Source organism: Tarenaya hassleriana, unplaced genomic scaffold (assembly GCF_000463585.1).
Source record: "Tarenaya hassleriana unplaced genomic scaffold, ASM46358v1 Cleome1, whole genome shotgun sequence".
NCBI classification, from domain to species: domain Eukaryota; kingdom Viridiplantae; phylum Streptophyta; class Magnoliopsida; order Brassicales; family Cleomaceae; genus Tarenaya; species Tarenaya hassleriana.
The window spans coordinates 7,673,072-7,683,858 of NW_010960187.1; the positions used below are offsets into that span (position 1 = coordinate 7,673,072).

Consider the following 10,787-nt stretch of genomic DNA (forward strand, 5'->3'; position numbering starts at 1 on the left):
ACAATGACATATATCAATGCACAATTAACTGATTTGTAAATTGTATATCAAATTGGAAATATTTTCACGTTATAATACACTAAGTATAGAAATGATGTTAGTCGTTCGAAAAAACATAAATACCCATGTTCTGAAATTTTTAAAATCATTAAAGCCTTAAAAATATAAAAATTTGCGGTTTATTTTTTTTATAGATATAAGTAAACATCATTATATAAAAATTAATGTTTCTGGCAACTTTTATTAAGAAGAAAGGGAAAAATTAGCAACTAATTATTTTTTTCGTGGTTTTTAAATAAATCTACTTTTTTTTTTATTATAATAGAGGAGCGCTTCATATAGTAACGGGTACAACCAATGGCGGTGCAGCTAAAGCCTATATACTTTCTCAAAGGCCATAATCTTCTTGAACTGTGATGTAGATTCCTCCATTGAAGGCCTTCTGGGTATGCATATATACACATGTATAGAGAGAGAGAGAGGGAGAGAGATTACTTGTGAAGAATCTAAACCCGGGAGATGGGAGAAAACGTCAGGTTGGGGATGAAGGAAGGAGGGATCTCCTGAGGTTCCATGTCGATAAGCTCTCTCAGTGAAGTGCATCTGGAGAACGCCGCCATTGTTGCCGAGACTTGAGCTCTGTGCAAAATGGCAACACAGACGGAGAACGCTTGTAAAGATGAGAGCTTTGCGTGGAAATCTACCTCGTACTCTCCTTCTCCGACCAACGCCATTGTCATTGCCGCTGTGTTCTCCTTCCTACCCTGCATTTGCAGTAATTCACACATCTGGTATCCAGAAACAAAATGACTCACAGTATGTTAAACTTACCACGAAAATAAAATCTCACCTGGATGAAAAGTTCCAAGAAGTTGGGATTGTTGCCGGAAGATTCAAGAACGAAAAGGTCACAACCCATGTCCCATCCGCTGCAATCACAGCCTCCCCCAGATCTCCACCTCTGCAGTATCGGTAAAGGACAAGAGTTTTCGGTGTTGGGTAGGCCATGGTTTCCGGTAGGAACGATTACTTTCACTTCTCGTCTGGAAAGTCTATAGTTTTTCACGTTTCCGAAGCTTTCATCACTCGAAGACTGGTCCTGAATGACAATGGCTGCAATCTCAAGGCCTGGATGTAAATCGGAGACCGGCCATGGGTTCGATTCATTCGAACAATCCGCCCCTCGGCCTTGTCTGAAACTGTCATTCCGTGTCAGCTTCTCTTGTTCATGGCGGCTTCTCAGGGCATGTGCGATGTCACACAACACGAACTCTGTCATGGCTGGTTTCAGAGGGATTTCCTCCGGGTCTGAATCTAAGCAAATCCGAGTGGAAACATGCATCTGTCCGATCATTGCTGATTCTAAACCTGAAAACTTCGATCTTTGTTCATTGACATATCTGTTCCTTCTTCCACCAATGCTATGAAACAAATAGACAAACTGAGAGACGTTATTATCATCCCTCCATGCATTGGCAACGTAAACATCATCCGGGCGGTCCAGCGAGAACTTGAAAACAGGCATTCCGAGTTCATATTCCAAAGTGAGATGGGCATGCAGATGCACTGGTGAATATTTTCTCGAGATCTTGTTCCTTGACAGCATTTCTCCACCACTGACCTTGATATCACCTGAGGGAGGCATTGAAGGATTCCGCCGAGAATGAAGATTTGCAAATGGATTAGCCATTTTCTTGATTCGGCTAATCCAATTTGTTGAGCTTGCATTTGAAGATGATGATCTGTCGCTTTCTGTTGAAGAAGACAGAAACGGAAACCCAACTCTAGCAGAATATGACTTCTGCAACCTTGGTTCCATGTTTCTGTCTGTACCTAAAGGTTGAGCTAATTGTTGTTGTCTCCCTTTGGAGTTCAACCCGATCCCAAAAGAACCACCAGAAGCTGTAGAAATTTTTTCTCTGCTCTGATACGAGAAACCTCGTTTCTCTTTTACAGTATTTGCTGGCTTGGAAGATCTTGGAGGAACTTTTTTGCATGAGGAACCGAGAGCTTGATAGAAAGGAATTTCTGTAAATCCTTCCGTTTCCCCGGGGAAATCATCTCTGCAGATCCGTCGAGAATGCACGGTCTTTTCAGCATTGAAAAAATCGCGAAGAGTGGGAAGAACATTTTCAGAACTCTGAGCCATCATCTCTGCTTTCGATGAGATAACATCAACGAATCTCTATTCCCATCAACGAGTTCAAGTATCAGCAGAAGCCTCGACAACACCTGCATTAATACGAAAAACTTGTTCAATGGACTGAAGATTGGAGAAAGACCAAAGGAGATTTGGATCATAGTGCAGAAGAGAAGCTAAGAAACACTGAAAAGCACCATGGATAAAGATCACGAGCAAAAAGAAAACGGCATGGCATATCACTTACACGAGGTTTGATCGGATAATGCTGAAGTTGAGGTGCAAAAGAGGATATGAGCAAATCTCAATCTGTCCACAACTTCTTGAGAAAACAGTCACAGATCATCAAGACTGCAGATTCAGACACCATAACATTAGTTTCCCCGCAGCAGAAATCCAGAATTGCAGATGAAAAAGCAAAGCCAACGAGTTACAAATCATCACGGAGAAGTCAATCATTCAGCTACAATATAACCGAGGATCTAAAGACCCAAGTAACATAGGAATCAGATGTTTGGTGTTGTAATGAAAGCAAGAGACAAAAGCTAACACAAAATGATTGGAAAGTGATAAACTTTACATCACTTGCATTCTAAGCCAACCTTGGAAAGTGTGAGCTAAAAGAAACAATCAAAGACCAATCGATGATTCTGAGAAGTGGCCTTGAAGGAAACGAAAAAACGAAAAAGAAAAGATGCAATCATAGTAATTTCTAAAAGCAAAGAAAAGAAGAATAGCCAGAAGAAGAGCATCACTGCATAGTAAATGCAGAAGAAGAAAAACACTGTTTTAGAGAGAGAGAGAGAGAGGAAAGTTCAAAGTTTCATGGTATAAAAACTATGAAACAGTAGCCTTTTTGAAGAAAAGCATAGTCAGAAACAGAGGGAACATAAGGGAACTCAGATCTCAATGTATATCACAAAAGAAGGGTATCTTCAAGTGAAGAGCTTTCTCTTGCTCAGTGATTTCCTTAAGGCTGGTCCATGATTTTCTCCTCCCCTTAGGTAATCCACCAACAGTTTTGTCAGGCTGGTTTCCCGCTCTTGAGAAATTTTCTTCTACTACGTCTCCATGTTATCCTTCCCTGTTCTCTCAGGTGAAGAGGGCATGTTACTTGTGGTTTCCTGCATCATTTTCCTTATGAAAGCAGGTGTCATGAGGTATGTCTTTTCGCGGTTTCCCGACATGGAAACAGCTCTTTTCGGCTCGGATGGGCAGATCTCTTTCTCATGACCCTTTGCAGTTCCTGTCTGAGAACAGAAGAGGCAGTTGTAAATAACGTTATACAGTGTCAAACAGGCATTAGATTGATTTCTGACATGCTTCTTAGCTGATGTTTTCTCCTCAGATTCTCACAGTGGAATCGTCGCCAGGTTGAAGATTGGTCTCACACCTGCAACAAAACCTTTAATGATGCACAATTCAGTTGACCAAAAACTCGTATACTATTTATAGAAACACTCCTCCTGTATGCAGAGAGCGGCAACCCATGGAATAGTAATGTGATAACTGGCAGAAAAACGCGAGTACGTCACTAAGAACAATCAGTTCGTTCATCCACACAGCGGAAATTTCCTCTTGCTCTTCGATTGAAACTTGATAGCCGATACATTACACATACGTTTCAGGAAGATGACCCATTTGAGTTTGCTGATCAAAAGTCAACAAAATGAAAGAATCAATGTCCTGAACTGAAAGGTGAAGATCAGACAATCCGCCGAAAAAGCTGATCACTTAGAGTCAAAAAGCCAGAGAAGATGGTCAATTTCTACAAGGCTACTCTTTAAACTCCAGGAAAAAAAGACGCAACATCCTCAATCTGCAAGATCTAAAATTCTTCCAAGTAACCTTTGCTAATCGATCATGACCCAAAATCCAAATCATGACCTCGTTCCGAACCCGTACTTAACAAGGACGGCATGGACAGGGAATCGAAGCATCTCCGACGGTAATAAAAAAATGCCAGATTCTTCAATTGTTCATGGCCTCAGCACAGACTTCACCGAGATCGAATTTTGAAATCCCAATGGAGCGTTACCAAGCTTCGGACCTCCTCTTTTTCCTTCTTTTCCGTCATCTGAAAATCTCCCGTGGAAAAGGTGATTGGATTAATGGATTTCAATTAACTTTAAAAGCGTTCTAATAAGTCCATAGCTCAGTGGTAGAGCATTTGACTGCAGATCAAGAGGTCACCGGTTCGAACCCGGTTGGGCCCTTATATTTTTTTAGAATTTTCATATGTTCCTTTGTTGTTATTTTTTTTTGATAAAGTCCTTTACTATTTTGGAAATGAAGGCAAGCTGATTAACGATTATAAATTTATAATAAGCAACTGGAGCAATGAAAAGATATGCACGAACTATGATCTGGTAAAAGCTAGATAAACATAAAATACTTTCAATTTCAAAAAATAACGGATGCTTGAGAACTTATGCATTTGAATATTTATAAAATTAGTATTACTCACTCATATATAATATATATTTCTTAAATATATATGTATGTCTCCATCGAAATCATACTCATGCCCCTTTTTATAATTTATTCCTGTACATAAGTACAATGGTGTAAGTAACCATATGTTATTTGTTTCAACAAAAAAACCATATGTTATTTGATAATCCGTGCATGCGATGCAGGTTCTATTATAGTATTAGACTTGGGGAACAAAAACATTTGGGCCAAAATTGTCGACCCATAAACATTTGGGTCAAAATTTGGGCCGAACGAACCTACACGCAGTGCGTTCTTAATTAGTATAAACGTCACGTAGTTATTCTGACCATAGATATTTAGACCGGCACCAAGTCCTCGTCCGACAGGCGCGACGAGAAAAGGCGTTTCGTCATGTTTTGTAATTCCTCTATTATCCAGAACCCAGTTTCGTAAATTCATCAGGGGTTCATACATATATATAGATATAGATATCTATATATATCTAACGACTTTTTACTCTTTTTTCATCCATAGCCAAATGCGTCTTGAAGAAAATTCTTGCTCCTCTGCAACTGCAACTGCAAGTATGTGAGCTCTGTTTCTTCTACTCAGAACTCAAGGTATTTGCTAAACCCTACAATTCATTTTCCTTCCGCTCTCGTTTTTGTCTAGGGTTTCGATATTGGCCTTCTTTGAACGGATTTAAGGTCGTGTTTGTAGGTTTTATGTATGTATTGCGATTGTAGTTTTAGTGAAGGTGTTGGCGATGGGAAAAGGTAGAGTTAGGGCAGTGGAGAAGAGAGTATTGGATCAGAAACTTAGTCTATCGCCGTCGAATGGGTCGCTGAATTTGCCGTCTGGCCCGGTTTACTATCCCACTGAAGAGGAATTCAAGGAGCCATTAGATTATATAGACAAGATCAGACCAGAAGCTGAGTTGTATGGGATTTGCAAAATTGTTCCGCCAGAGAGTTGGAAGCCTCCGTTTGCGTTGAACTTGGAATCTTTTAGGTTCCCTACGAAAACCCAAGAGATTCATCGTTTGCAGGCTCGTCCTGCTTCATGTGATCCGAAGACATTTGAGTTGGAGTATAATAGATTTTTGGAAGAGCATTTAGGTAAGAAGCTCAAGAAGAAGGTGATTTTCGTCGGAGAGGAGTTGGATTTGTGTAAGCTGTTCAATGCTGTGAAGAGGTTTGGAGGTTATGATAAGGTTATCAAAGGGAAAAAGTGGGCTAAAGTTTTCCAATTCCTGGGTTCTGGGGAAAAGATTTCGGAGTGTGCTAAGCATGTTCTATGTCGGTTGTACAAAGAGCATTTGTACGAGTATGAGAATTATCACAACCGATTGGACAAAGATGCTGTGAAGGGCTGCAAAAAGGGAGTGCATGGTGCTGAGAGGGTTCGGCATGGATTTGAGTTTCCTATCTCAAAGAGGAATAAAAAAAATGGTGATGTAGAAAAAGTGAAGCTCTGTAAGTCAGAAGTTGAAGAGGACCTTGATCAAGCATGTGAACAATGTAAAAGTGGATTGCATGGGGATCTAATGCTCTTGTGTGATAGGTGTAACAAGGGTTGGCATATTTATTGTCTCTCACCACCACTGAATCAAATTCCACCTGGGAATTGGTATTGCCTCGAGTGCTTAAACTCAGATGAAGACAGTTTTGGGTTTGTGCCTGGTAAATGCTTACTGCTCAAAGATTTTAAGCGCATTGCTGATCGTGCCAAAAGGAAGTGGTTTGGTTCAGGGTCTGTGTCCAGGATGCAGATAGAGAAGAAGTTTTGGGAGATAGTAGATGGGTCAGCTAATGAGGTGAAAGTTTTGTATGGTAATGACTTGGATACTTCTCTTTATGGAAGTGGTTTTCCTCGTAACAATGACCAAAAACCTGAGACAGTTGAGGCAGAGATATGGAATGAATACTGTGGAAGCCCCTGGAATCTTAATAACTTGCCTAAGTCAAAAGGATCAATGCTTCAGGCAATTCATTCTAATATCAATGGTGTCACTGTGCCTTGGTTGTACGTTGGAATGCTCTTCTCTTCTTTTTGTTGGCATTTTGAGGATCATTGCTTTTACTCTGTGAATTACCTACACTGGTATGTACCTCTACTGTAATGTGCCATCGTTATGAAGCATATAGAGATTTGCTTTATTTTGATTCTTGGAACTCTCAGTCTTCCTCTTCTACTTGTCTTATGTTTTGATGGTCCAAGCAATAAGATCTTTCTGACAAAAAGTGACATTTTTATATGAGAACAAATTTTATACAATAGGATCTTCCTATGTCACTGTCATATTTCTAGGAAACTCAGGAAATTCGATAAGGCTGTATATGGTCATCAAGTACTGTCTTAGGGCCAGTACTTTGTAGTTATTAATTTATGTATGTTATTTGTACCTTTTATCTCGAGAGATGCTATTACCAGCTTCATTTTGATTCACACATCAGGGGAGAAGCAAAATGTTGGTACAGTGTCCCAGGCAATGAAGCTAGTGCATTTGAAAAGGTTAGTTCATTTTTACTCTTCAGAGGGGTATAAATCTCTGCGATTTGTATCGGTAATTTCTGGCAGGTTCTTCACAGTCTGTCGAAGTTCTTATTTTAAATTAGGAATAAGGTTTTTTGGCATCATATGTACACATAGTTATTTCCAGAAGCAATTGTATCGTGTTCTCATGGTCTGGTTTTTTTTGTAGGTCATGCGGAAAACCCTTCCCGATCTTTTTGACGCTCAGCCAGACCTGCTATTTCAGTTGGTTACCTTGTTGAGTCCGACTGTTTTGCAAGAAAATAGAGTTCCAGTATACACTGTACTACAGGTTTGACATACCAGGATATAGTTAATGCATGAATTTTTTTTATTGTTCGTACTACTGTGAGAAGTTTGGAAGTTATTTATGAATTTTGTTGCAACTCTTTCCAAAACTCGTTTATCGCTTCCAACCATGTCCCTCTGCTTTTACTCACTTTTAGGAGCCTGGAAATTTCGTCATCACATTCCCAAGATCCTATCATGCAGGATTCAATTTTGGTATGCTAACTCTAATGCAAGTTATGCACAGTTATGTGAACTACTCATGTCTCAATGCGTTCGAACAAATTCCTTGCCAAGTTCGATGGACTTCAGTGCATAATCATCACTTGTTTACAGAATTACTAGTCTATGTTGTTCTTCCAGGTTTAAATTGCGCAGAGGCTGTCAATTTTGCCCCTGCTGATTGGTTACCTCATGGTGGGTTTGGGGCGGAGCTGTATAAGCTGTACCGGAAAGTTGCAGTTATATCTCATGAGGAGCTTCTATGTGTGGTAGCTAAGGTATACGATTGACTGCTGGTTTACCGAGCAAGAACTAAAATGTTTATTAGCTCATATCAAGCAGCTGAACTGTATGATGCATGCATGCATAGCTCATGTCAAGATATTTTGCAGTTTTTATACGCTATGGAACTTCTTTCATACAAACTTTAGAGAATGGAATATACATGCTTATTTCATTCTCTGTCTGTGTCAAATGGTCATATCAAGTTGTTGCAATCGCTCGAGGCCGGTACTCCAAGCTGGCAACTTCTGCTTATGGACTTTGTTTCTTTTAATTGATTACCGCTCTTTCTTTTTCCTTATGATGGAAGAAACTAAACTATAGTTTTCTGAACTGACTAGTATGATAGTGTCACGACCCTTGATCAGACTGAATAATGCAATTTGCAAACATATATACTTGAAGAGACACGATTTGAAATTTTATTGGATGTTGTGGAATAAACCATTGTAAGAAAATATCTACCTTGGATTACTAGTGAAACAATGTATGCTAAATGTGGATACTTTTGCTACTTATTTGATTTGGTTATCTTCTGCAGCAAGGCGATTATAATATCAAAGTGTCAACACATTTGAAGAAAGAATTGCTGAGAATGTATACCAAGGAGAAAAACTGGAGAGAGCGGCTCCAGAGAAGTGGTATTTTGAGATCTTCTCCCATGTCTCCTCGCAAATGTCCTGAATATGTGGGCACTGAAGAGGTAAATCATTTACCCCCACTCTTTGGTTCTAGCCTGTGTAAAATAATGCCCTGATTTGAGAACTTATGATGATATTTGTAGGATCCAACATGCATCATCTGCAAGCAGCTTCTTCATCTTTCTGCAGTCATCTGCTGTTGCAGGCCATCTGCTTCTGCATGCTTGGAGGTAAATATCTGAATCCAAATTCTTGGACAGACATATCTATAGGAAGGTTAGATTACTAGTACAGGAAATGCTGATGGTTGTTGACATGTGTGCCATAGTTGCATTACATTATAAATGTGTTTTTTTTTTAAGCCTCTTGTTTATGGCTTTTGAATGTTTATGTTTATTCTTTAATGCAGCACTGGAAGCACCTTTGTGAATGTGAACCAAGGAAGTTGCGTCTTGTCTATCGTTATACCCTAGCACAATTGCATGGGCTGGTCCAAGCAGTTGGAAAATCTGGCTTGGAAACACAAGAAGGTAATAAGAAAAATTCGCAGGAGCAGAATCCAGGTGCCAATCGATCAGTTGCTTTCAACAAAAAGGTAAAGTAATGGTTTGCCGTAGTACCATTTCTGAACATTGTTCTGTACTTCTGTGTAGGTGTACTCTTTGTTGTATTTTCTAGTAGTGACAGCATTTTTTCTATGTGCCACACTGACCTTTGTATTTAAATATATTTGTAAATGAGTATTGATAGTAACTTTTTTGCATTGATATTTATTCAACTGTCGCTCTATTTTCATCTGTGGTGCATGGTTATATGGGCCAGAGGTGGTAATGGATGATTTGTATCTTTCCTGATGCTAGCAGGCGGAACAGGGACATCGTACACAGGGACAACTAGCTGAAGAGTGGCTTGTTCGAGCTTGTAAGGTTCTCCAAGATGCCTTTTCTAGTGTTGAATTTGCTACCCTGTTGGAGGAAGCTGAACAATTTCTTTGGGCTGGATCAGAGATGGACCGTGTAAGTTTTAAATTTCAGTAGGAAGTGTTTTGCTTTTGACTCTTTGGGTAGACTCTGGAAAAAACCTTTTCTATTGATGTCATACAGGTACGAGATGTTGCAAAAAGTTTGATGGAAGCAAAGGAATGGGCTGAAGCTGTTACAGACTGTCTTTCAAAAATTGAATACAGACTCCACCATGATTCAGAGAAAATGCTATTGGAGTATGTTGATGAGTTACTGGGCGTTAATCCTACTCCTTGCATTCATCCTTGTCATCTTAAATTAAAGGTTAACCATGTTCATGAGGTGTTTCAGTTTTCCTTGAGAATAAATCCTTCTTGTTACCATTATTTTTATGTCTTTCTTATGTGTTTCCATGTAGGATTATGCAGAAGAGGCCAGAAAAATATCTCAGGAAATCGATTTTACTCTGTCAACTTGTCCTACAGTATGTCACTAAACAACACTTCACACTTCCATTCATATTTTCGAGGGAAACATCATTCTGGTTGGATGACTGATAAATCTGCCAATACTTTATGAATAGTTCAAGTTTTATCTTCTGATTTGTGTCGGTTTATTCTGGTTTTTATTCTAGATCTTCCAGCTGGAATTATTGCATTCAAAAGTCTCCAGTTCACCAATCTATCAAAGAAAATGCGAGATCTTGTCGCATAAAATCTCATTCTCCAAGGTAGGCCATGGTTCTGATGCATGTTTTCTTCTTCTCTGTGTGCTGACTTATTTGCAGCAGGTTTTTCTTCTGTTATACTTTTATCTTCTTTAAATGTTTGTAGTGAACTCAAATAGGTGGATATTCTTTATATTGCTTAAATTCACAAACTCTGTTAATTAAAAAAAACGTAGGATGTAACAATGGATGTGTACTGTAGTTACATAACCTCATGTTTTTATCCACGTGCTTGCTTATGAAAATATGTTGATATTTGCTCTTAGATTCTTGTTGGTTTGAAAATTCTCTTTTAAATATCCCCATTAGGAACTGGAATATCCATGGAGTTCTAAGAGTCAGTTACTACATTATGAAAAAGAAATCTATCTATATTTTGCTTGGTGGTTTCAGCTTATCAATATGGTCAAATCCTCTGTTTTTGCTACACGGTTTTGATTGTTTCCCTGTTCTTTCTTTTCATGCACTTTAACGACAATCTCTTTCTCTCATGGGTCCTTAGATGTGTGTTGAGAGGGCAAGAAAATACCTCACAAATACGCAACCAGCAGGAA

The 10,787-nt window shown here is 39.1% G+C and overlaps 2 protein-coding genes, 1 non-coding gene and 1 pseudogene across 6 annotated transcripts in view; 2 read left to right on the forward strand and 2 right to left on the reverse strand.

Moving 5' to 3' along the window:
- Positions 1–218: 218 nt before the first annotated feature.
- LOC104818007 lies at positions 219–2,747 on the reverse strand. 2 transcript variants are annotated; one of them, XM_010547439.1, is made up of 3 exons: positions 2,388–2,747; positions 851–2,232; positions 219–759 (listed from the first exon to the last, which is right to left on the reverse strand). In XM_010547439.1, the coding sequence occupies exons 2-3, from the start codon at positions 2,150–2,152 to the stop codon at positions 370–372; spliced, it is 1,692 nt and encodes a 563-aa protein (XP_010545741.1). In that variant the 5' UTR covers positions 2,153–2,232; positions 2,388–2,747; the 3' UTR covers positions 219–369. The 2 variants fall into 2 exon arrangements, with proteins under 2 accessions (XP_010545741.1, XP_010545747.1); XM_010547445.1 differs by having other exon boundaries at positions 410–764.
- Positions 2,748–2,949: 202 nt separating this feature from the next.
- LOC104818018 lies at positions 2,950–3,781 on the reverse strand (annotated as a pseudogene).
- A 503-nt stretch (positions 3,782–4,284) lies between these two features.
- Positions 4,285–4,356, forward strand: TRNAC-GCA. Its single transcript has one exon. It is a non-coding gene; the product is annotated as a tRNA-Cys (tRNA).
- A 604-nt stretch (positions 4,357–4,960) lies between these two features.
- The window catches only part of LOC104818027 (lysine-specific demethylase 5C), a 12,650-nt gene continuing 6,823 nt past the window's right edge, over positions 4,961–10,787 (forward strand). For 2 of the 3 annotated variants that reach the window (XM_010547484.2, XM_010547469.2), the window contains exons 1-14: positions 5,062–5,196; positions 5,297–6,679; positions 7,033–7,090; positions 7,281–7,403; positions 7,558–7,615; positions 7,763–7,899; positions 8,445–8,606; positions 8,688–8,774; positions 8,954–9,139; positions 9,408–9,560; positions 9,648–9,830; positions 9,925–9,990; positions 10,141–10,236; positions 10,736–10,784. In XM_010547484.2, the coding sequence (XP_010545786.1) occupies positions 5,343–6,679; positions 7,033–7,090; positions 7,281–7,403; positions 7,558–7,615; positions 7,763–7,899; positions 8,445–8,606; positions 8,688–8,774; positions 8,954–9,139; positions 9,408–9,560; positions 9,648–9,830; positions 9,925–9,990; positions 10,141–10,236; positions 10,736–10,784 (2,695 nt within the window). In that variant the 5' untranslated portion in view covers positions 5,062–5,196; positions 5,297–5,342. Of the gene's footprint in view, positions 4,995–5,061; positions 5,197–5,296; positions 6,680–7,032; positions 7,091–7,280; positions 7,404–7,557; positions 7,616–7,762; positions 7,900–8,444; positions 8,607–8,687; positions 8,775–8,953; positions 9,140–9,407; positions 9,561–9,647; positions 9,831–9,924; positions 9,991–10,140; positions 10,237–10,735; positions 10,785–10,787 lie in introns of those variants that run through there. The other variant, XM_010547477.2, reaches the window with a different exon arrangement.